The sequence below is a fragment of the Babesia bovis genome, chromosome 1, assembly GCF_000165395.2.
Source record: "Babesia bovis T2Bo chromosome 1, whole genome shotgun sequence".
NCBI lineage: Eukaryota > Apicomplexa > Aconoidasida > Piroplasmida > Babesiidae > Babesia > Babesia bovis.
Window position 1 is genome coordinate 628,844 of NC_067396.1, and position 21,747 is coordinate 650,590.

At 45.2% G+C, this 21,747-nt stretch overlaps 11 protein-coding genes across 11 annotated transcripts; 6 read left to right on the top strand and 5 right to left on the bottom strand.

The window, feature by feature from the left end:
* BBOV_I004300 (putative ethanolamine-phosphate cytidylyltransferase) lies at positions 1 to 1,264 on the bottom strand. The gene has a single exon (XM_001609029.2). The coding sequence runs from the start codon at positions 1,166 to 1,168 to the stop codon at positions 8 to 10; it is 1,161 nt and encodes a 386-aa protein (XP_001609079.1). The 5' UTR covers positions 1,169 to 1,264; the 3' UTR covers positions 1 to 7.
* Positions 1,265 to 1,540: 276 nt separating this feature from the next.
* Positions 1,541 to 2,618, top strand: BBOV_I004310 (uncharacterized protein). Its single transcript, XM_001609030.2, has one exon. It carries the CDS (start codon positions 1,807 to 1,809, stop codon positions 2,542 to 2,544), a length of 738 nt encoding a protein of 245 aa, XP_001609080.1. The 5' UTR covers positions 1,541 to 1,806; the 3' UTR covers positions 2,545 to 2,618.
* A 26-nt stretch (positions 2,619 to 2,644) lies between these two features.
* BBOV_I004320 (uncharacterized protein) lies at positions 2,645 to 5,646 on the top strand. The gene is made up of 2 exons (XM_051767175.1): positions 2,645 to 4,353; positions 4,397 to 5,646. The coding sequence occupies exons 1-2, from the start codon at positions 2,709 to 2,711 to the stop codon at positions 5,617 to 5,619; spliced, it is 2,868 nt and encodes a 955-aa protein (XP_051623004.1). The 5' UTR covers positions 2,645 to 2,708; the 3' UTR covers positions 5,620 to 5,646.
* Positions 5,647 to 5,774: 128 nt separating this feature from the next.
* Positions 5,775 to 7,247, top strand: BBOV_I004330 (uncharacterized protein). The gene has a single exon (XM_001609032.2). It carries the CDS (start codon positions 6,045 to 6,047, stop codon positions 7,200 to 7,202), a length of 1,158 nt encoding a protein of 385 aa, XP_001609082.2. The 5' UTR covers positions 5,775 to 6,044; the 3' UTR covers positions 7,203 to 7,247.
* Positions 7,248 to 7,347: 100 nt separating this feature from the next.
* On the bottom strand, positions 7,348 to 9,630 carry BBOV_I004340 (Helicase associated domain (HA2) family protein). The gene is made up of 2 exons (XM_001609033.2): positions 9,567 to 9,630; positions 7,348 to 9,413 (listed from the first exon to the last, which is right to left on the bottom strand). The coding sequence occupies exons 1-2, from the start codon at positions 9,622 to 9,624 to the stop codon at positions 7,360 to 7,362; spliced, it is 2,112 nt and encodes a 703-aa protein (XP_001609083.1). The 5' UTR covers positions 9,625 to 9,630; the 3' UTR covers positions 7,348 to 7,359.
* Positions 9,631 to 9,707: 77 nt separating this feature from the next.
* Positions 9,708 to 10,948, bottom strand: BBOV_I004350 (putative integral membrane protein). The gene is made up of 4 exons (XM_051767430.1): positions 10,683 to 10,948; positions 10,521 to 10,646; positions 10,022 to 10,486; positions 9,708 to 9,986 (listed from the first exon to the last, which is right to left on the bottom strand). The coding sequence occupies exons 1-4, from the start codon at positions 10,801 to 10,803 to the stop codon at positions 9,718 to 9,720; spliced, it is 981 nt and encodes a 326-aa protein (XP_051623005.1). The 5' UTR covers positions 10,804 to 10,948; the 3' UTR covers positions 9,708 to 9,717.
* A 182-nt stretch (positions 10,949 to 11,130) lies between these two features.
* BBOV_I004360 (uncharacterized protein) lies at positions 11,131 to 15,583 on the top strand. Its single transcript, XM_001609035.2, has 3 exons — positions 11,131 to 11,674; positions 11,709 to 11,828; positions 11,862 to 15,583. The coding sequence occupies exons 1-3, from the start codon at positions 11,200 to 11,202 to the stop codon at positions 15,578 to 15,580; spliced, it is 4,314 nt and encodes a 1,437-aa protein (XP_001609085.2). The 5' UTR covers positions 11,131 to 11,199; the 3' UTR covers positions 15,581 to 15,583.
* A 39-nt stretch (positions 15,584 to 15,622) lies between these two features.
* Positions 15,623 to 17,178, bottom strand: BBOV_I004370 (Zinc finger C3HC4 type (RING finger) family protein). Its single transcript, XM_001609036.2, has one exon. The coding sequence runs from the start codon at positions 16,957 to 16,959 to the stop codon at positions 15,625 to 15,627; it is 1,335 nt and encodes a 444-aa protein (XP_001609086.1). The 5' UTR covers positions 16,960 to 17,178; the 3' UTR covers positions 15,623 to 15,624.
* Positions 17,179 to 17,262: 84 nt separating this feature from the next.
* BBOV_I004380 (Ribosomal_L10_P0 superfamily protein) lies at positions 17,263 to 18,218 on the top strand. The gene is made up of 3 exons (XM_001609037.2): positions 17,263 to 17,629; positions 17,664 to 17,795; positions 17,884 to 18,218. Exons 1-3 carry the CDS (start codon positions 17,333 to 17,335, stop codon positions 18,130 to 18,132), a joined length of 678 nt encoding a protein of 225 aa, XP_001609087.1. The 5' UTR covers positions 17,263 to 17,332; the 3' UTR covers positions 18,133 to 18,218.
* Positions 18,219 to 18,274: 56 nt separating this feature from the next.
* On the top strand, positions 18,275 to 20,499 carry BBOV_I004390 (putative arginyl-tRNA synthetase). Its single transcript, XM_001609038.2, has 5 exons — positions 18,275 to 18,440; positions 18,476 to 19,520; positions 19,556 to 19,695; positions 19,733 to 19,958; positions 19,997 to 20,499. Exons 1-5 carry the CDS (start codon positions 18,315 to 18,317, stop codon positions 20,467 to 20,469), a joined length of 2,010 nt encoding a protein of 669 aa, XP_001609088.1. The 5' UTR covers positions 18,275 to 18,314; the 3' UTR covers positions 20,470 to 20,499.
* Positions 20,500 to 20,611: 112 nt separating this feature from the next.
* Positions 20,612 to 21,723, bottom strand: BBOV_I004400 (Dip2/Utp12 family protein). Its single transcript, XM_051767673.1, has 2 exons — positions 21,435 to 21,723; positions 20,612 to 21,400 (listed from the first exon to the last, which is right to left on the bottom strand). Exon 2 carries the CDS (start codon positions 21,187 to 21,189, stop codon positions 20,662 to 20,664), a length of 528 nt encoding a protein of 175 aa, XP_051623006.1. The 5' UTR covers positions 21,190 to 21,400; positions 21,435 to 21,723; the 3' UTR covers positions 20,612 to 20,661.
* Between the last annotated feature and the right edge of the window lie 24 nt (positions 21,724 to 21,747).

Consider the following 21,747-nt stretch of genomic DNA (forward strand, 5'->3'; position numbering starts at 1 on the left):
ATACTACTCAATGGTACAGCGCCTGCTCTATTTTACACCTACGTTCCACGTTTAATGTAATTTGGTCCAGTCTGTTAGACACTCTCTGTATTATGTCAGAGCTTGTCAAGGTGCATCCGGAGTCTATATGCTTTAGGATACCAATATCCCTTGCCACTGCGTAGTTATCAAAGTCATCGATCATCAACGGGTCATCACTGTGGTTGCCCACTGCAACTAAGCTAACCTCTAGGTTTTCGAGGTAATTCTTAGATGGAATGAATGGTGCTCCCATGATCACATCGTCGACATACTTCATTGCAAGTACAGTTAGTGCGCGGTCCATAAGGTGGTTGACTGGGAATGGATTCCCCTTGATTGTCCGTACTGTTTGGTCGTCGTACAACCCAACTATTAGGTAATCTCCCAGTTCTTTAGCTCGTTGTAGGAATCTCAGGTGCCCTACATGGAACACGTCGAATGTACCATCGACATATATAACTTTAGCTCCATCAGGTTTGCAAGACATTGGGATAAACTTGGAAAACAGTGATGCGCGTGTTCTGCATCTTGGGAATCTTACATGCATTTCATTTTTAGATGCCTTCTTTTCAATTTCATTAAACCCGTCGTCGGACAGCAAGTCCCGTGACATCTGCTCTTCATTTTGTGCTACTAGCGTCTCAAATTGAGCAATTGGGTCCTGGGCTATACCTGAGTTGGATGCAAAGTGGCTGAATCTGTCACTGCTCAGTGCTTCTACAAGCCTACCAAGGGTTGTAGATGTGCTGCATCCACGTGACCTTCGTACTGATACGAACAGCCCGGCATTTTTAATCTCCTCGTAACAATCTTTACCACTTGCTCCAATGGCCACGTCATCTCCATGTGCTACGACATCGCATTTGGCAACATCCTTGAGGAATTTTATTGTAACGTCATAGGGTGTATCCACAATAACATCGTCTACCCATCGGCATCCACTTATAAGTTCCGCGCGCTCCTGTGAATTGTATATCGGTGCTATACCCTTAGTATCCTGGGTCTCCTTGTCCGATACTACACCAACTACTATTTTACCTCCTAATTGATGTGCCTGGCGCAGTGCATTCAAATGCCCCCAATGGACCAAATCAAAAACGCCATCCACATATATTCTTCGGTGACTTGTCATATCTTGGTCTTCCATTATGTTATTTTGAATCGTTCGTTAACTCGGGAAAATGGATACGTACGCAAGGCAGACATGTGGTATTACCAACCTTCCAAGGATACTTTGGTCCAAATTAAATTCCATAAACTACTTTATGCGCAATCCCTGGTTTTCGGGTACTTTCAAATAATAAATATCAGATATATCCTTGGTATATATAATCTCCATACAACGCTCTACAAGCAAAAACTTATATATTTCCTAATTAAAATTCAGAATAATAATTAAATAAAGAGCTACATTTAACCCCGGATGTAAAGATTCTGTTTTGGTATTGGCCTACCGTGCGGCACCATTATACCACATGGTAGCAACGTGCACGTCCCAACAGTATGTAAATTACTGTCTAGTATATGTCGTTGTGTATCCTAGTATATAATATACCGCCTTGGTATTTCTTGAGTCAATGTGTACCTCTTTTTCTTTTTAGTTGTACCACGCTGTGTTGCAAGTCACCTAGCTATATAAAATCGGTTTCTGTAATTCCAAAATTCTTGTTACACCGGATTTACATTGATCCCATTGATGACCGGCTTCCTCAATGCATGAACAGCTCCTGTTGATGAAAGATTCCCTCTAAAGAACGGGATACGTACAAAATTGCGTAAACAACTATGGGAGGTCACGGTGGGCTTAACATTCTGCCTCAGAAGAAGTGGAATGTCTATCGAGCTGATAGACAGTACGAGGTCAAATACGACGAGCACCGTGACATTGAAAAGCGTCTGGCAACTCGGGAACAGCGTAAACGTGAAAGACTTACGGATTCCTTGGTGGAGCTTCGCAGGAAGTCTCAGGGTGTTTTGAACTATGAAAGCCGACCTAGTGAGCAATCGGAACCGCATCGCAAACGGCGAGACCGATCTCGCAAGCATCGCAGTGTTAACGAGGAGCATCACCATAGACGAAGTTCTAGATCGCGTTCCCCTGAACGCACAGCAGAGGACGACGCTATAAATATACCCGTTAGTGGCCACATCAACCTCTTTGAGGATGCTGAACGCGAGGCTCAGGAACTCGCTGAGAAGCGCCGCGAGAACTTAATAAAGAGTGGCGGTTACGTCTACAATTCTGGCGATAAGGGTCCTAGATCAGTGAATGTATACACTGACGATGCGTCTATAACTCTAGTTCCGGATTTTAAGCGGTATTCTACACCCTGGTACATGAAAAGTCGTGCTCAGGACCGTGTTATTGACACACCTCTGGACAGCAAAGGCGGGCCGCGCTTCCTTAAAAGCGTGTCGACTTTCGATAACGACTCGGCAACGATTGAAGAAGATGAGCTTAAGCGTTCGTTTGGTGAGCGTCTAGCGCGTTTCAGCAGTAGACATCAGCGTTCTGGTGAATAGTTGTAGCAGCCGCTGCCATCGCAAATCTTTCTTTTTTCCAATGGCTGCACTAAACTTTTACATGTCAAAAATGGGCATATAACAATACAGAATAATTATATCGCAATCCTCGTTTAGTCGTGTTGCTTCGGTGTGTTACTGCCTTGTCGCGTCCTGGCTATACGATGGACATATCACGTCTGGTGGAGCTGCAGCAGCGGCTTAATGCCGCTCTGATGTTGTGGTCAGGTGCTGGCAGTCATCTTGAGAAGACTCAACGGATGCAGGATCTTCTAGACCAGTCATTGGCCCTTATATCTGGGCTCCATGGCTCCAGCCATATAAACCGCGACATTCTCAACTGGATCTCCCGCAACGTCCTGAGCGTTGTGAATGTTGTTTTGAACCACATGTGCTCGCTGTCACGTGCTGATATAGATGGCCAGCTGTATGTCCAGAAGGGCCACATCCTGGTGAAGATGCTGTTAATTGTGCTACAACATCCCTCCGAGGACCAGTGTCTGCGTACAAAGGTGCTTCTATGCGGTGTATTAACATCCTGGCGCATTCTATTTTCAAATAGCGATACTAACATGTGTTCTTCACTTGCTTCATTCAGGCGTTCCTCGCTTGTTGTTGGCGACATCCTGGAGCTGTGCACAGGTATATTTTCCAGCCTTGAGCGTGATGAGCACTCTATAACAATGTGCATGATACTGCTGGAGATACTGTCCTTCTCCGATACTCCTAGGCACAGGTCTGCTGTTTTGGACTGCTTGGCCCATGTGCCACCTGATCCCGTTGTAGCTCGTATATATCCCGGGTTGGTATCCCGGGTTGTATCCATACTCTCGGAGCTACGTGAATCTGATTTTGGCAGGGCCATGAATGTACTAAAATCATGGATTCCAAAGGCACTCGCTTGTGATTGCAGCGGCGAGGCATGTTGGCGTCGTTCCGACGCCAACATGGCAAAGAACGCACATAAAACCTCGGAAGCTATTGTAATGGTATTTAAGAAGTATGCCAGGGTATTTCCAAGCCATATGACGGATCTGTCCATAGCGTGTTTGCGCTGTGCCTGTCTATCACAGGAGGTTATCCATTGTATCCAGAACCATGTGATATTTATCTTGGATACCGACAAGCTACTGGGAGAGGCACGTTGCATAGCTGCTGCATCTTCGATTGCATTCAAGCTGTCGTTGCGCAGCGAGGTGACATCCCAGCTTAGCTCATGCCAGGACCCGCAAAGGACGCTAGCTATATACCTAGGCTACGCGGATCTAGAGAAGCACGTAAGCGGATTGTCGCAAATCGACCCTTACGTGGTAATGGAGATGCTCTACCGCTGTGCTGAGGTGCCTCCTGCGGCAGATGGCACCGCTTTCGTTGCGCTGCCGCGTCTATCCCGTTGCGAGACATCAGTGGACCTCGCTGATTTCTGTGAGCCGCATGAACAGGTGTTTTTAAAGGCTGCTGGCGACCACATAGGCCGTATGCCACCTGCACAGCAAAAGCAAGTTATATCGGATTTGTTGGACCACTTCATCGTTGGGGTCGGGGATAGATCTAGAGTATTGAGGCTGCTTGCAGTTTTGCGAGGGCTCCTGAATTGCGGATCAACATGCATTTCAGCAGTTATCCCCGAGATCGTGGAGGTCATTATGCTCAAGGTGGTGCATAGTGACCTCCACAAGGAGTCCCACGTCGCCGCTTTAGCGCTGTTTGCCACTGTCTTCAGGAGATATCAGGTTACTTTACCTGCTCAACAGATGTGCGATATACTATTTTGGTCCTTGCCGTGGTGTATGTCAGATTGCGAGCGTGGTTATAACTATGCAAGAGCACTTGTATATAGGATCGCTATGAGACACTGGTGGTGATGACGGCAATATCGCCGTCATCACCCACGCCATGCTGCAATTCTACAAGAATCTACTGCTCCATCGTTCTATACGGGAGCTTAAAATGGTTCCCAGGGATTGCAATACGTGCTACAACGTAGCGGATGTTGTTTTCGTACTGTTGCAGTACGGTACGTGCTCCCTGAAGGACCTGTTTGATATTATCGTCACGCTAGAGCGCTGCTTGCCAGCAGAGGCAGATGCAAGTGTAGCGCCCATGCTATATATCTATGCGTTCATCGCTGACTACATTGAGAAACGATTCGACTCCCTCGGCACCGGGGTAACGAACAGGGCCATTGGGTCAAGTTTGGATTTGACCCCGGGTATCGCTGAGGACAGGCCGGCAGGACCTAGGCCCAACGGTGATGACACTAGTGACGTGTCGGATAAACACTACATGCAACAAATCGCAGATCAAACTTGCATCAGCCAGTATACAACTGGTAATCAGCAATATGACATGGAATTCAAGGATCGCCGGCTAGCAGTGGCCACTGTCATTGCAACGCGCTGTCGCTACTACCTGAGCCATCCGGACATAGAATTGCGCAACATCTGCCTATTCACGCTCAGCAGGTGCTTCTCATCATTTGCGCACAACGTGCCGATTATGCGCATCAGGTTATATGAATGCTGGGATCCGCTTATCCACTGCATGGAGCTGAACATACGGAGTCTACAGGTGATGACCTACATAGTAGGCATCATGACCATCGGTACGAGGAATGCCTATGAATTCGTTGAAAGGTGGTTAGTGGATGTATTCAACAAACTGTGCGACCTCGTGGTCGCAGAAGGAACAGGAGGCTACGTCACCAAGGCTGACGAGGTACACCGGACCATACGCTACAAGTTTGTCGTCACGCTGCTGGAATTCACACATGAAGTCTCCAGCCGTGCGTGTAACCGTGAGTTGATATCAAGGGTAATGGTAATGGCACTGCTAATGTGCAAATCCACTGCACCCTCAGTGGAGCGGTTGACCTCAACCGTCCTGCGAGAGTTATACTCCCAGGATAGTGCTACATTCCTAAGCGTAATTGCCCATACCAATGTTGACTACAGCAATGGAATCACAGTTGAACCATGTGAGTTAAAGCGTGATGTGCGTAGGCTCCTGCCCCAAAGCGCGCGTATCCAGGCTTTGCTGCCACCGGAGTCATTGTCTAACGCAGTTATTCATTAATTATGGTCGGGTGTGTACACTTTTTAGCGTTAATTAATTTCTACATATCAGTCCAGGCGGGTGTTCTATCACGTTACACCCCGTCTATTAGCGGTGTATTCCACGGACTTATCGCACCCAAACGACTGTCAATACGCCTAGAAGGCTGCAGCAATGATGCATTGATCTTGAAGGAACTGGAAGACAGAGGACTAGGGATATATGAGATTGATTATAACAATCCACGCAAAGTCAAGGCACTGGTTAACGCCGTCAATGATATATACAACTCAAGGCACTACTTTGCCAGTAATGTACACAAATATCAAATAGGCACCAATGGGAACGCGGTTATATTAAAATGCGTGGAAAATGGCGTACCAGAGGCTAATTTCAAGTTATTCGTTTTTGACCCTGATAAGGGTACCGCCATTGATACCACTGGCATGGAGCTGGTAACCAGCTCAAGCCATCGTATGAAGGATCTGAAATATCGAGAAGAACGTAGTGATAGATTAAAGGCAATGGTCTATAGTACCAAGAATGTACTTTTGAATCTTGATCCCGCCTTTTTCCGCAGCATCCAAAAGTTAGGTATCTGGAAAAACCTTGAATACACCATATGGCGCACCGCCGATGGACAATTACATATGCACTGTTATTGTGACGGCCCGGGTATCACCCGTACCGTGGATTACACGCTGTCCAACATCTTATCCAAAGAGGGCGCTAAGCTAAACATCGCACTTAGGGACAACGACTTCTTAGGATCAGGGCTGCAGGCTGAGATAATGACTCAAGTTGGTTTGCGAGACTGGTATAAGATGTCGTCTAACCACACCATGAGCGCCAATATGACCTATAACACATTGAAAAAGACCATGTGGTCAGATCGATCGGGTGATACAATGGCATTCACATTGGCATGTAATTGCGGAATGGATGATGTAATGCGCTTTGTAAAGCCAGGGGACGTAAATGAAGCGGGTGGTGGCTCCAAGAGTAGTGTAAAAGGTATTATGCTATTCAAGGCCGGTGCTACCCGCGGGAATGTAACCGTAGGACTTGATACCCGAACAATGCAATTCAGCACAGACACACAGTCAGAGATACGTAAGAGTCACAAGGTACCCATAGCCATCAAGCATACTTTATTGCTAAAATACCCACGGAAGGTACCACTCAACAGTAGTGCTTCCGATAATCTATATCTCAACTCCAAGGCATCGGCATCCACTGCACTGGGCGACTATAACATAGATATAGGATTGGGAATGGGCACCTCAACGGATAAAAGCGGGTTCCGAGGTAACCTAGCTGAAGGAAAGCGTTACCTCATGATAGCAGGCGATGTCACACGCCAGTGGTCACAAAAACACCTGTGGAATACCATTAAACCAGGTGTGTTCCTGGATGTGCTGTACTCCATTAACGGCATGAACTACCCTCATGGCCGGCATCACTTTGCCGTGTCCGCCGGTGTTATCGTCAGGGTGCTTGGAATTGCTATCGCAATATCACTTTCGGAAATCCCTCGTAATATGGGCAGTGGCTCAGCCGATCTCCTGAAATCACTACAGGAAAGTTTTTACGTATCAAGCTGATGGGTTATCTAGCGTGATGCCTAGATTACACGTAGATCCACTTCGTGGGATGCAGTACGGTTGAAAACATTTCCCGTAATGTACTAAATACCAACATAACTGCTTATACCTAGGTATAGAGTATACCAACTTATATAATGGCACATAGTAATTTAGATTACCTGTCCCTAAGAGCCCTTTTAATCAGTTCGCGCAACTCACGGTTGGGAATAGTATTGGGATCGAAGTATTCCGGGGTAGTCTCCAAAAGCCACGATAATTCAACACTACTGACAGTACGTAGAAATGTCCGGGAAGTGTGCACTATCTGGTGATATACAACCAGGGACTCTAAAGAGGTCAATATGGAAGAAGGGTGCAAAGCAACAGCCTGGTTGTCCTTCACTGTGTAGTACGTAGTACCCTTGCTGGAGTACGCTGTTTGCTGGAAGAATCCAGCACATAGACACCTCAAAACATTGGATTCCACAGGGTCCGATTTATGATCCAATGTACAATCCACTTTCAAATGCTTCTGAGCCAGTTTGGCCAGCTGCTCGAAAACGCGTACCGCAGAGTCCAAACCCTTTGTACTAGCGCGAACCTCGTAGCAAAAGTCCTCACAAACCCTTCTGCCCTGTGGAACTAGCGCGACATACGCATTGAATACATTTAGCATGGTCAGGTGGTCACCTCTTTTGGACCTTAACCTATAGGCACGATCGCTATAAGCGGTCTTTAGTCCATCGCGCTTACCCTGGGAACGCATGAATACATTGGGTACCGACAGCATAGCTACAAGCGCTATGACGTCACGAGTGCAGCCGTATTTCGGTGATACCACTACCATCTTAGCCAGTTGTGGCTCAAGTGGGAATTCAGCCATCAAGTCACCCGTAGGAGTAAGTTCACCCTCATCATCCAGGGCCTTCAAGTAGTTCAGCTCCTCCAAAGCGCGCATCATGGTCTCGGGAGCTGGAGGGTCCATGAAGTCAAAGTGGACCAAGTCGTCAATACCCAGCTTCTTGAGGTTAAGAACGACAGTTGCGATGTTGGACCTCAATATCTCAGGAAATGTCTGAGGTATCAGCTCGTTCTTGTAAGCCTCCTCAGTATATAGCCTGAAGCACTTGCCAGGACGTGTCCTACCAGCACGCCCAGCTCGCTGAGCAGCTGAGGCCTGCGATATTGGAGCCACGAGAAGTGACTCCACCCTGGCCCTTGGGTTATAGACGTTTTGTTTAGCAAAACCAGTGTCGACTACATACACTATGCCATCGATAGTTAAACTGGTTTCTGCAATATTAGTGGCCAGCACGCACTTGCGGCCCTCTACCTGTTTAAATACCTGCTCCTGCTCCCGAGGGTCCATGCTACCATACAATGGTAACACGGTTAATACCCTAGACAAGGCAGTGTTCCTGGAGTCCAGCCGCTGCTTAAGCTTCAGGATCTCATCCTCTCCAGTGAGGAAAACAAGTATATCACCCTCATCCTCGTCCTTGTGGATCCTAATAACAGTGTTGAACACAGCGTCAACGTAGTTCTTCTGAGGACAGGAAGTGTAAAATATTTCTACAGGGAAGGTTCTACCAGGTATGGATAACATATCAGCGCCGCCAAAGTACTTCTGGAATTTCTTACCGTCCAAAGTGGCACTCATGACAACTATCTTCAAATCTTCACGAGATCCCGCAACCTCCTTGATGAGACCAAATAATACATCCGTAGAAACCGTACGCTCATGAGCCTCATCCAGAATAATCACACCATAGTTGCGAAGCATGGGATCGGTAATAGCCTCCCTTAGTAACATACCGTCAGTCATAAACTTAATGACCGTGTTCTTGGAAGTCTTATCTTCAAATCGAATGGAATATCCCACAGTCTCACCCAGCTCGACGTCCATTTCATCAGCAACTCTAGCAGCAACCGACATTGCAGCTACCCTTCGGGGCTGTGTTACCGCCACTTGCAGCCCCTGGTTGAGTTTTGAATTGACTACAAACTGCGGTATCTGTGTAGTCTTACCGGAACCTGTCTCTCCCACTAGAATAATCACTTGGTTGCGCCGTAAAAGCTTCACAAAGTTCTTTCGGGCGCTCCATGCCGGTAACTCACGGCGCTTCTCAAGGATGGTGTAGTATCGCTGGGAATATGGTAAATTGGTGAATCTGTTTATGTCGTCACAGAGTTCATCATCAGGCTTGCTTCGCTTTAGACTAGAAGTGTCTGAAATAGTATTAACAAGTTCCACAGGATTCCATATAGTAACGTAATATCTATGTCACCAGGTAGTTATACAGTGTAGATAGCTACTGAAACATTCAATTACAAGCGTTACGTTTGATATGGTACAACCTATGAAAGGGAAGGTCTACCTACCTGTGACGGGAGCGTCGGAAAAGCCAGTATGCGATTTAAAATTCGTGTCTGCCGCCATTATATATAATTACCACATTATAATGTATATGGTTGCCCATAAGTGCTACCACCCACATGGCGGGATGTGTAAAGGCCATTACACATCCACGTGCTATGACCACGGAGTAAAAGGCTGCATTATCTTGACGATTATGTTTTCAGTGGGATCCTTAGCCTGGTAAATAATGGCGTCAAACTCAGTGGTGTGCTTCATCAAGTAAAAGAAACATATAAGCAAAAAGAATACAACAGCCCATATAATGCTGTATAACATAAGGTACTTGTAAAGGTCACTGGAAGTTGCAGCATCGATAAATGCATCCAAAGATTCCGGAATTTTACCAAGGCATCCACGAAGTTCGCCTCTTGACCAGTCAACGTCTGCGTGGAGTATAAAGTCAACCCGTTAAACCCACCTCTACCTGATAATACCTCATTAAAAGCATTACATACAGCTGGATCAGCTACCGAGCAAGGCAATCGTGAAGTGTTTTCCACTAGAGCCAGTAACATAAGACGCTTGCTGAGGAGATATTGTGGACTGTTGCACTCACGGATTTCCTTGTGTAAACCACTGGTCATGGTCAATGTGCACGGCACATTACCCCGTACAATGAGCCTGCAGTTACGCACAGCGTTCACAGCAGCTTCATTGAAACGATTCTCACACCATTGACGTGAATTGGCAAACATCCATATCATAGAAGATGAATGAAATATAATAGTTATAGCCATAAGAGCAGCCATCACCCAAGGTAACCACTTTATACTGCATCCTAGCATAGTCATAAGCCGCTCAGTGGTCATTGAGTCACTGATTATCACATTAGAGAACATGTTACAAACACGAGCCATAAATATAGCCATAATCAGAACGACACCTAAGGGATATGATAAATATATCCTATAACTTACCTATAAGAAGCATCTGCATGGTAATATACCAGGTGATCATACGGATGCTACGTGCTGAACATGAGTAACTTATGAAGAATGAGAATTTGGTAATCAGATAGTGAAATGTAAACGTCAATACCAACCCTGTATAGATTTAAGAGTATCAAAGGAACCCTTTACCTGCCACAAGAGCAACGCTCATCCCCGTATAGTAGTACGAAGCTCTCCATAGGTACCTGCGACGCTGCCATCGGAACCTAATAGACTCTATATGGCGATTTATACATCCACATATATTCATGGTGTAAATATATGGATACACAGACCTAGGCACAGCCTTATAAGTCAAATGTGTACGAGGTAATATATGTAAAATCCAGGTTTTTCGACACACAGTGTCTGTCCGATTGGCCGCTAACAGCGGCCTTTATGGTCGCACATCCAATTTTCCCCGAGTATATATCAAATATTAGGTCTTAAAAGTGCCTGCATAGTGTTACATGGGTAGTTTCAGCGCACTTTGGTAGGGTGTACCGTGGACGTGCAAATAGCACGGGGAGATCTAGTTGCCATGAAATGTTTCCCAGTAATTGAATACATGACATAGGCTAACAGATGCCCATATTTTATAATGTACCAGATTATAGTGCCTATATTGTTATAGTAACAACTACATTGCCTGTCTTGTTCGAGGTAAATGGATAGACATGTTTGGCCGTTCTCTAGACGCGGTATACGGAGACACATTCCATGGCAACTGGAACTTATTGATACCGGAGCATCGTCAGAATCTGATGATGACCCCCAAGATTCTAAGTCCGTGGACGGAAAAATATGGAAGCATAAAACCAAAAGAAGAGCTGTTGTACACAATAAACCTGGGTTTCCGGTGTCCAATACATCCAATGTATCAGTATTCCTAGACATACCGACCAAAAGCACTACTCAGGGAGTAGATAGATCCATAAAGGCAGCGTCGCCTCGACATGGTATCAAGGTGCCGCTGCAGCAATATGCAGTCACCAAGAGTGAAACTTTGGAGTACCTCCGCGAACACTGGATGGCGCTACTCACCGCGCCGTGGCCTAGTGATGTAGCAGCGGTCACCGATGTGTTGGCGGAGGCCAACTCATTAATAGGGATACAGAGCCGCTGGTTCAGCAACTATGAGTGTAAGTCTAACTGATAATTGAACACAATCCTCAGGCACTTTGCTATTCCGCGACTTATCCCAAAGTATTAACGCCCAAGGACTACTGGACCTCGTATTACGTTGGTGGTTCTGTGCCCGGTATGGAGTTCACCTATCGCAATATCCACATTTGGGTATGTTGGAACGCCATTGTTAATTATGCCCAGGTAATCAACCCGTACTGCATAACGCCGCTATTGGTACTATGCTGGATTTCCACACGCATACACAAATTGTGCTGGCACTACTCAGTATACATGGGATGGAACTTGGTAACTTCAATCACGAGCGAAATGGTTTGAAAAATACCGAAGCTATTCCCAATTCTACCCAAAACTGGACAAGTGGTTATCTACCTCTTTTCGAAAGTCTACTGATTCAGAAGGGGGATTTTGATAACATATCTAGCGTGGATGCTAGGAGTTGTAACTCACTGCTGCTTAAAATGCTGCCCATGCTACGGCACAGTTGCAAGGAGTCCATATGCACCAATGCTGTCAAATTTGTATCAAAGGTTAGTAAAGCTGCAGTGGACCTGGATCCTGGAATCTCAGTTGAACGAGTAGATTCTGGAGGCACTATTGAATCGGATATGAACGATATATGGAATGCATTAATAAGATGTCACAAGGATACAATGACATTGGCGTGGCATTGTGATTGCAGTAAGCTAATGTGCTCATTGTTGTTGGACTTGCTTTCTAGAGGTATTGAGTACATATGTCCGTACCTAGTGGACCAGAATGAAAAGGACAGCTGCCGTTATACCGCAGAGGAAGCTCTACACAAACCAGATTCTATAGACCTGATAAAGCGCTTAATAGGTTTCTATGCATTATGGACTCAGTCCAAAGGGCACCCGTTCTTAACAAGTAGGGACCTTGATGGCTCCCCTGAGGGAGCATCAACAATGTTATTGAACGATTGCACTAGCATGTGTAACGAGGTTGAATTTAACCCTGGAGTTGAAATAAAACGAGAAGAAAATGGTGATACACCTGAATTGACGTGTTATGACATGTACCTCATGACGTCATTTGGTCGCTTTTACACCAGGTTTATTGGTACAACTAACCTGGATGTACGACCATGCTTGGACCAGTTGGCAAATGCTATTCTAGATATAGAGTTATCACTATTACAAGGTGATGTTGTGACAGACAATGGCTATAACCGTGCCATAGTGGCATCGGCCATATCGCAAACAGCTCGTGGACGCGAGCTGTTGAGGTCCATTGCTCCGAGCCGTTGTGAAGCTACAGGAGTAGACACTTCGTTGTGCCAAGAGCCTGGTTCAACATTCTCTACTAGGTGTCACTGCATAATAGCTCTGCATAGTGACCTTTGTAGCTCCGTGGGTGCTGATGCAGAAAATGTCAAGTATATAACTGACATTGTGTTGGATCAATCGTCTGCTATGAATGGATATGAATTCCAGATACCCTTTGAACAGGCGTTGCATATACTGGAGCATCTGTGCGATCGTTTGGAGTCTAATCAAACATGTGCTGGTAATATGTCCATAAGCGTAGAATGCGCAACGCCCGCTGCTGTATGTGCGATAGTAGCTCTGGCAGCTGTCATGGGTGATGAAATTCAACTGGATTGTGTTGCCCCGGGGCATGTGCGTATTAGGTTGATTTTGCGTGATACTAGCGTCAATATGGCAATTCCTGATCGTGTGTTTACGTTACTGACCAGGCTTCTCTACGCAGAGATACGCAGTGATGCTTTGGTGTCAATGGAATACCATAGTCCATGCTCCAGTGTCTACAGGACCCTTATAGTGCACTACTTGGGAATACAAGTAGCAGGTCCCATGCGTGAAAGCCAACGCATAGGGCCGCACTTGGGTAACAAGATTGACTTTGATACTTTTGTAACGCGTTTAATGCGTTTAGTGTTCTTTAGGGTGCACACTATACTCTTGGACGAGTCGAAATTCGAAAGTTTCATGCGCACAAGGGTTGATTATTCCGTGGATGCCCTGTATACAAATGATAGTGACTTGTTCCAAGAAATTAACAGTGGGTACATTGACCTGGGAGATGATGATATGTCTGAGTCAGTAGAAGATCTAGATCCCACCTCAATGTCTGCAGTGGATCATCGCATATTTGGGTTCCTGGAGTACTCACATACTGAACGAGTTGATAGGTCACTCTGCGTGTCCATCAAGACGGAGTCTGGAAATGTAGATTGTCCTAGGAATGTCAACGGTATGGAAGATCACATGATACTGTTCTTCGAAGCGGCTTTTGACCTGTGCTCACACATGAGGTTCTGGATTGATGAACATCAATTGTTCCAACACAACAAAGTAGATCGATTGCTCTACCAACTGGTAATGCATATATGCCACCTAGACAAGACAGTAACAACACAACGTAACTACGAATTAGGCGTGCTATCCAAGATCACACGTGGATATGAAACTGATATTTATGGCGATATCTACCCGTGCTCAAATGTGATTGATCAAAGTTTGCTGCCAAATGCAGAAGAAAAATCAGCATGCCACGTAAATACTGATTTGTTGTACCTAGGCAGGTCGAAGTTCACCAGGCGCAGCTACTATACGATCAGCCGTTTGGCCATAGAGGCCCTGGTAAAATGGCTGTCGCCAGAGTCTGCAGCCAGTGCCTTGTGCAGGTGGGCTGCTAGTGTCCCACTGGATACTACCAGCCGCGTAAAGGCTAACAAACCCGAGACTGCAAGGGCCATAGTCACACTACTTACCATGAGCTTGCTGTGTCATGGATCTGATATCTCAACGGCTCAAGTAGATTCTTTGATATCAACAGCTAACGTATGCTTTGTCAACTTGAAGGTGTCATTCGATGCAGTGGATTTCGTGGAAAGTGCTTTCGAACTTGATGACCTAGACTCACCGAAGGGTACAGTTCCCATCAAGCCGGACCCAGAAGAAGCCAATGTTAAATCTGAGCGTTTATCTATAGTTGATAATATATACCAGGAGTCTTTGTGTAACAGTCCCAAGGAGTCGATATCTAGTCGGGACCAAAAGGTGCCTTCATACGTACCGGGTAAGCTCCAATCGTGGAAGGACCTGAAGCTACGAGAGCATCGATTAAGACAGCAACGTATAGCCAGATTACGAGTTGAAATGCGTAAAAAATTGTTAAATGAAGTAGTGCTTCTGCTGCAGACGTGCGTACTCTTTGTACATGTTCTGGGTTACATGATCTTGCAAAGGGTGTACCAATTCCAAAGCGAGGCAGCTAGTTTGGGGTGCTGCACGTGCAAGCTTGACGTGTTACAAAAGGATATACATCGAGTAGATGAAGGTACCACCCAGATAATTGAAGCTGATGGCAAGTACATAGATATGGAGCCACAGAATCTAGATACCAACGAAGCATTACCACCCATGGACACAAATACACAGTCACTATACGACCAAGTAATACAATTTGTCAATCTAGCGGGAACTACACTGGAATCGCTATTTAGCGCCTGCACTGCAGTGAGCATGTCATGTGTTACGGGTAGCATAGATGTAGCCACATGGGACAACGACCGGTTTTTCGAAAACTCTGAAAATGAATTGGAGCTCCTGCTGCATGAAATTAGCTACCTAAGAGATGCCATACAATCGCAAGTGACTGTACTACAACAGTGGCCACAAGAAGAATCGATATTGGGACACGTAGCATTGATCAAGAATGATGTTGAGTCTAGAAATACTGAATCGGGAGAAAGCTCAGATGAAGATGATCTGGCGTCATTCGTTGATTTTGATACTGACCGCCATTTAGGAATGGTAATGTCCAATAACCAAAAACGCCAACGCACAAGCTCACGCCTAAATGATGTAGTGCTGCGTTCTGAATGGAACTGCCTTATAAAAAGCTATTTGTCATGAACTACACAGTATAATGTAACATAAATATCAATAGATTAGTAACATCAACTAGAGTTCCGCACTAAAGGAAACTTGATGTATGATGTGAAAGAACCCCTGCATACAGGACATTTTTCAGTACGCAGAGACTGTAAGCAGGTGTAGCAAAATGATGCATGTCCACAGGGAAGTAATACCGTGTCCATACGGTTGGATAGACAAATTAAACAGTCCGTATCGGCATCGTCACCCATACCAAACATGTCACGAGGCTCTTGAGGGTTCCTAAAGTCATTGGAAAAGCATACCTGACGACTGAAGTCAACAGAAACTCCAGCAGCACTCCCAAAGGATCGTGGTAATCGTTCACGCAAGCCCAGCCTGCCGACGAAACCCACCATAGTTAGCTCAGCTATACCCTGATATGACTCCACATTACCCTCAACAAATACACGAGTGTCATGGTTCCTAGGACTGTATAACACAATCACCAAGGGTATAATCTCCTCGCCATTGTAACGGCGCTCTAACAGAATCTCCCAAACTGAACGATGGAATCCATCTACACTAAAAGCCTTCACGGGCGGCGTGACTTTGCAACGCACGCCTTCGCCAGCACTGTAGCACACAGCCTCAGAAGTGCACAGCTTATCAGCATGAGCCAATGCACTGAACCTGCCAAAACGCTCGTCACGATCATCAGGCGAATCCAACACAACGCTCTCGTCATAATCCAACAAACCCTGATAGCCATCATCATAGTTAGGATATAACAAGCTACGGAAAAAACGCTTTAAACTGAATTTTTCATTAGGACGCTCAACCTGGGCTTCCCTAGTGCCTACGCATATTTTCTGCAATACCGACACCGGAACACCCCAATGAGCACTAACGAACGTTGTCCTGTTGCAATCCATGTTAAAGGAGACACATAGGTTATCCAGGTTACTTGGGTACATGCTTGTAGGCTCGGAATCACTCATAGGGTCCAAGGGGGAATCCTCAGATGTGCCATCAAGTTCTACATGGATCGAGCTTGCGATAATGGTAGCAGGCATGTGTATACGCGGTACTGGAAGTGGCGACAAGTTGTGCCTCAATTTAACTACAGCACTAAAATGCTCATGGGTCAGTGTTACAAGGTCACCTGCAAATTCAGCCATACCCTTAAGATGCAATATCTTAGGAACAGTACTCATCTGCTTCTGAACGTGATGTAATGACCTGAATTCCATCCATAGACGCAATGCCCAGGCTACTATACCACATACAACAGCAGCAGTAACCAGGTTGTTGAAACCTGATGACTGGAGCACACCATTGCTGCCGCCTATGAAACGACTGCGAGCTTGGTTGCTGTAAGGACTCCAATCAAAGTTGTTCAGTACATACTCATCCATAGTGTTCCTAGATTATAGACTGAGCTATGCAGGTATAATGTGTAGACATATAACCTGCACAACGCAATTTGGTTGACTAAATAATACCAATGCTGCACTGTAAAGGCCAGTGTTGAGTATCAGTGCCTCTAGATGTCCAGACTTAGTCTATTGCTCAATTGTCCAAAAAAAAGATCATAAATGTTATATACGTATATGCGCGTGATATCGCGCTATTACACACTATCCCATTTTAAGTTGTATATGACATGGAAAGAACAAACAGAGATAGTGGCGCCACACCTAGTACGCCACACGGAAGGTGCGCGACCACCAAGGAATCTATAATCAACCATCGCAACGATAACATAAAAGTCAATATCGCACACACAAAATGCCAAAATCAAAGCGTAGCAAAGAAGTTAAACTCACAGCAGTGAAGAAAAATGCTAAAGAACGCAAAGTTAACCTCGTGGACTCCATCCGCACATCGATAGAGGCACCCGAAGGTATAGAAGAACGCTTCGTATACGTAATCGCATTGAACAATCAACGAAATTCACCGTTAAAAGAATTGAGAACTATACTTAAGCCCGGGCGTCTGTTCTATGGCAAGAACAAAGTAATGCAGCTGGCGCTGGGCGCCAAGCCTGAGAATGAATTGTTGGACAATCTCCATAAAATAGCAGAGGTAGTTATAAAGACACTTTATTAATTGCTCGCAGTGTATAAGTGGAGAACGCGCACTACTCGTAAGTAACGAAGCTCCCGATGTAGTTAGGAATAAGCTTGAGAGCTATAAAGTAAATGATTTCGCCAAGGCAGGTAATGTCGCCACAGAAACCATTTTACTGAAGGTACGTTACCAGCTTCCCTATGCTAGACCTAGTTACTGTCTACTTAGTGCTGTCCTATATAAAAGTATCGATTTCATAATACACGCAGCCGGGCGATAGTACACTCGAGGTGTTTCCTGGTAACATGGAGCCACAGTTTCGCCATTTGGGAATGCCAACTACTTTAAAAATGGGCAAAATCGAACTGCTAGGTGATTACCTTGTTTGCGAAGAAGGCAAGCCATTGACACCCACGCAAGCAAAGGTACTCAAGGTTTTGGGAATTCGGATGGCGCTCTTCGAGTGTACAATCCATGCACACTGGAACAATGGAACATTTAGATTGATCGGTACCTGAGATTCACATAGTGTGTAAGCGTAGACACTATAGCTTCAAGTGATACTTTGATAAGCATTTCGTATATCGCGAATCACAACGGTGGTAATTTATAGTTTCTTTGCAATGAAATCTTATGTTAATGTATTAACCTTCCTTTATATCTGCTGTGTTACACATCAGTGCTATGACAACCACTGCCCATGGAATGTCGCCTAAAGGCGCTTGCATGGCATTTAGCTGTGGGCTTAACAGCGTTGTTACAACTGACTTATGGATTCCGCTACCATAGAGACTTCAAACGTGGCTTCACTGGTATCGAGACTATAGTAAGTCTTGGACAGTGACACGTAATAACGCACAGGTAAAACGAGGAGTTGAACGTTTGTGTGACTCACAGGCAAATGAAGTCATCACAGGAGCTCTGCGACCACTGGTTCGTATTGCTGATGGTTGTGAAGGTGATATTCATACCAAAATCGCACATACAGTGTCTAAATTAGCACAAATACCCATAGAAACAGCGGCTATACGTCTAAGGGATGAATTAAAAAAGGAATCTGATGCTGTTAAAGATTGTTTTGTCACGGGTAACCATTATGTTAACATCGTGCTCCACGATGGGTATATACGCAATGTACTCCGTGAGATGGATAGCGACCAAGCAGTTAGGCTAGGAGTTCCTTACATGTCATCAGGCACTGTAGTAGTCGATTACTTCAGTCCTAATGTTGGCAAGGACCTGCATATGGGCCACCTGAGGTCAGCAGCCATTGGTGCTGCGCTGTCAAACATACTCGAATTCTGTGGTTCAAGAGTCATTCGACGTAACCATGTTGGTGACTTCGGATCACAATCAGGACAAATAATGCGTTACCTCATGGAGTATGATCCAACGTCTATAGAGGCGTTCACTGAAAGTCAAACTGATAAGGAGCGTGCTAAGGAATTTACCAGATTGATAGATGGGTATTCGATATGGAGTATTAAAGGAATTACTACATCAGGACGTTTTTCAAGACCCACACCCGGTGTATCAGCCGAGTTGATCATTAATACCATGGGCGAAATATATAAGAACGCTAAAGAATTGTGCGACACGGACCCTGAATTCCAACTACGCTCTAAAGAAGAAACTGCACTACTCCAACGTGGGAAACATATGTACCAGGAATGCTGGAAAAGCATCGTTAAAACGTCTATAGCAAGCCACCGTGACATCCTAGAGCAATTTAAACTTGATGCAATTCGTGACGTACCAGAAAGTTGTTACGCCAAGCGCGTATTCGCATTTGTCGACCGATTAGTGAAACAAGGTCACGCATTGGCGCGTCCGGATGGCAGCATTGTTATACCATGGCAAGCACTAAATGAGCAATCAGGTGATACACCCACCGAGGAGTTGCACGGTATGTACTCTACAGACCAGAATCATATACCATAGATTTAGTATTGATAACTAAGGAAGGTGCTGCAACATACCTGGCTGTGGACATTACTGCCCTAGAGTACCGACTTTCAGAACACAAGCCAAATGAAATCATATACATCACGGACTTAGCACAGAAACCGCATTTTGATAAGGTGGGTTAAACGAGATATGCATCTGAATAGATTATAGGTCATAGCCATAGCTCGACATATAGGGTTCCTGAAAGACCAAAAAATTGAACATCTGGGATTTGGGGCTGTGCTGTCAGAGGATGGCAAGAAAATGCGATCAAGGACAAAAACAGGTGTTAATGTGCATGATATATGGAAGTATACCTTGAAAAGGTGTTTAGATGAAGTGGAAAAGAAGGGTGAATTCCTAGGTCAAGCGAGTATGTGCATGGCGCACAAACTGGGTATGTGCATTGTGGACTTGCATAACAATGTTTTGCAGCTGTAGGGTCCATGTTATACGCGGACCTGTCTACCAAACATACGGACACTTATGTTTTCTCCACTGACCGACTCTTGAATCAGGGTGGCAACAACTTGATCAGTATACTGTATCCATACGTTCGTGCACGTTCGATATTGCGCAAGATAGAACAAGACGCAATCAAGGTAGTAAATGAAGACTTGTGGCTAGTGGGTGGAAAGCCATTTCTAAACAGGAGTGCAAGACAGTTGGCTCTACATATTCTAGGCCTGGAGAATGCCATATTCACCACGGCCTATTTGAAGACTCCACATAGACTATGCAAATACGTACGGTCGTTGGGTAGGATTTTCACCCATTTCTATGATAACAACCGTGTAATTGACCAAGGTAAAGCTGAGGCTGATTTGGTGCATTTGGTACGTTTGTTCTCACAAGCGACCAAGTTGGTACTCAAGCTGCTAAATATAGAGACACTGGAGTTTCTATAGGGAGTAACTTACAGATGTATTTTGCTCCAAGGGATTAACTTTGGTAATATAATGCAGTAACGGTGATGATAACTAATGCCCACTTCTAACAGCGGTATTCTAAACGTCAGGATCCACTGTAGTGGTCCGTAGTATGATTTAAATGCATTCGTATAATACAAACATCTAGGACCATAGACAATTGGGAAGATATTAATCCTCGTAAGTTACCAGAGGCTCAGAAGCACTGTTGCGCTCAATCGTCTCGCGTTGACGCTTACGCGTTTCAATCGAAGACAAATAGACTACAGTATCGACCTTGCCCTTTAAACGAAGCAAAGCTTGGTTAGCAGATAACCTTTGTTTAATGTGCTTGTTCAACTTCAACAGAGTAGCGCGTCCAGCAGTGTTCTGTGAAAAGAATGCACAGTTGTGTCGTAGAAGAGTGTTTATCCAACCCTCCCGACCATATAGCTGGTTTGGTACCCTTATTACATTAGAGCATATAAATTCCAGCAATGATAATGCTAATGAAGATGGCATATCAGCCACTGTAGCCTCGATGGTATGAATATCAGTGGTCTGCAGCATGCTCTCCAGCAATGCCTTGTCCGATGTCAAAAGAGCTTGGGTTAACGATACAGAAAGAGATTTGCCAGACTTGCCTGCATCAGTGTCTTTATGGCCTTCTCCATGCTGCTCGTTACCCTCCTGGTCACGTGAAGCACCTTGCTTCACCATGTCTATATATCGAATCACCAACTACGACGAACTGTACGGCGGTATTTGGCAGCAGAGGTTGCCAGAAATGTCTCATCAGTACGCCACGCAGGGTGACGTTGGTACTGTTTACCAAATATATACGGACTCAGATGCTTGGGAATACCGCGAGATCGTGGAGCAGGGTTAGACAATGCCTGCTTATGCCTTGGGTTGGCGTTACAGTCGACACCTTCAAAGCATTACGCCCAAAGAAATTAACCTACCCAAAATTGGAACGTGCCAACGACGTATCACGTAACGGCAGGAGCTACAAAGTAACGTCAAAGTACCACGATGCCACATGAATTATAATATAAAACACAGCTATCCATAAAGTGGGCCTATTGCGAATACTCGCACATGCCAATAGAAGACACCCGCCTGTGTAATTGCAAAAACGTAGCTACAAACACCCAGAAGGTTTTATCTGGTAACAAAACACACTGCCGATACACAATTCCCGAGGAACGTAATAACCAATATTGCGATATAAAAAGTAAATAATTGAACCAGATGGGCGAACCAAAGACTGTAACT

Excerpts from the sequence above, each read along its gene's own strand:
- BBOV_I004340 (XM_001609033.2), bottom strand. The coding sequence starts at position 9,624 with ATGGCGGCAGACACGAATTTTAAATCGCATACTGGCTTTTCCGACGCT. Across the intron at positions 9,414-9,566 it reads TTCCGACGCTCCCGTCACAG|ACACTTCTAGTCTAAAGCGA; the intron begins GTAGGTAGACCT and ends ATACTATTTCAG.
- BBOV_I004350 (XM_051767430.1), bottom strand. The coding sequence starts at position 10,803 with ATGAATATATGTGGATGTATAAATCGCCATATAGAGTCTATTAGGTTC. Across the intron at positions 10,647-10,682 it reads GAGCGTTGCTCTTGTGGCAG|GGTTGGTATTGACGTTTACA; the intron begins GTAAAGGGTTCC and ends AAATCTATACAG. Across the intron at positions 10,487-10,520 it reads CATGCAGATGCTTCTTATAG|GTGTCGTTCTGATTATGGCT; the intron begins GTAAGTTATAGG and ends CATATCCCTTAG.
- BBOV_I004300 (XM_001609029.2), bottom strand. The coding sequence starts at position 1,168 with ATGGAAGACCAAGATATGACAAGTCACCGAAGAATATATGTGGATGGC.
- BBOV_I004310 (XM_001609030.2), top strand. The coding sequence starts at position 1,807 with ATGGGAGGTCACGGTGGGCTTAACATTCTGCCTCAGAAGAAGTGGAAT.
- BBOV_I004370 (XM_001609036.2), bottom strand. The coding sequence starts at position 16,959 with ATGGATGAGTATGTACTGAACAACTTTGATTGGAGTCCTTACAGCAAC.
- BBOV_I004390 (XM_001609038.2), top strand. The coding sequence starts at position 18,315 with ATGGAATGTCGCCTAAAGGCGCTTGCATGGCATTTAGCTGTGGGCTTA. Across the intron at positions 18,441-18,475 it reads TCACTGGTATCGAGACTATA|GTAAAACGAGGAGTTGAACG; the intron begins GTAAGTCTTGGA and ends AATAACGCACAG. Across the intron at positions 19,521-19,555 it reads ACCCACCGAGGAGTTGCACG|ATTTAGTATTGATAACTAAG; the intron begins GTATGTACTCTA and ends CATATACCATAG.
- BBOV_I004400 (XM_051767673.1), bottom strand. The coding sequence starts at position 21,189 with ATGGTGAAGCAAGGTGCTTCACGTGACCAGGAGGGTAACGAGCAGCAT.
- BBOV_I004320 (XM_051767175.1), top strand. The coding sequence starts at position 2,709 with ATGGACATATCACGTCTGGTGGAGCTGCAGCAGCGGCTTAATGCCGCT. Across the intron at positions 4,354-4,396 it reads TATGTCAGATTGCGAGCGTG|ACACTGGTGGTGATGACGGC; the intron begins GTTATAACTATG and ends GATCGCTATGAG.
- BBOV_I004380 (XM_001609037.2), top strand. The coding sequence starts at position 17,333 with ATGCCAAAATCAAAGCGTAGCAAAGAAGTTAAACTCACAGCAGTGAAG. Across the intron at positions 17,630-17,663 it reads ATCTCCATAAAATAGCAGAG|TGTATAAGTGGAGAACGCGC; the intron begins GTAGTTATAAAG and ends AATTGCTCGCAG. Across the intron at positions 17,796-17,883 it reads CAGAAACCATTTTACTGAAG|CCGGGCGATAGTACACTCGA; the intron begins GTACGTTACCAG and ends TAATACACGCAG.
- BBOV_I004330 (XM_001609032.2), top strand. The coding sequence starts at position 6,045 with ATGGAGCTGGTAACCAGCTCAAGCCATCGTATGAAGGATCTGAAATAT.
- BBOV_I004360 (XM_001609035.2), top strand. The coding sequence starts at position 11,200 with ATGGATAGACATGTTTGGCCGTTCTCTAGACGCGGTATACGGAGACAC. Across the intron at positions 11,675-11,708 it reads CTGGTTCAGCAACTATGAGT|GCACTTTGCTATTCCGCGAC; the intron begins GTAAGTCTAACT and ends CACAATCCTCAG. Across the intron at positions 11,829-11,861 it reads ATCGCAATATCCACATTTGG|GTAATCAACCCGTACTGCAT; the intron begins GTATGTTGGAAC and ends AATTATGCCCAG.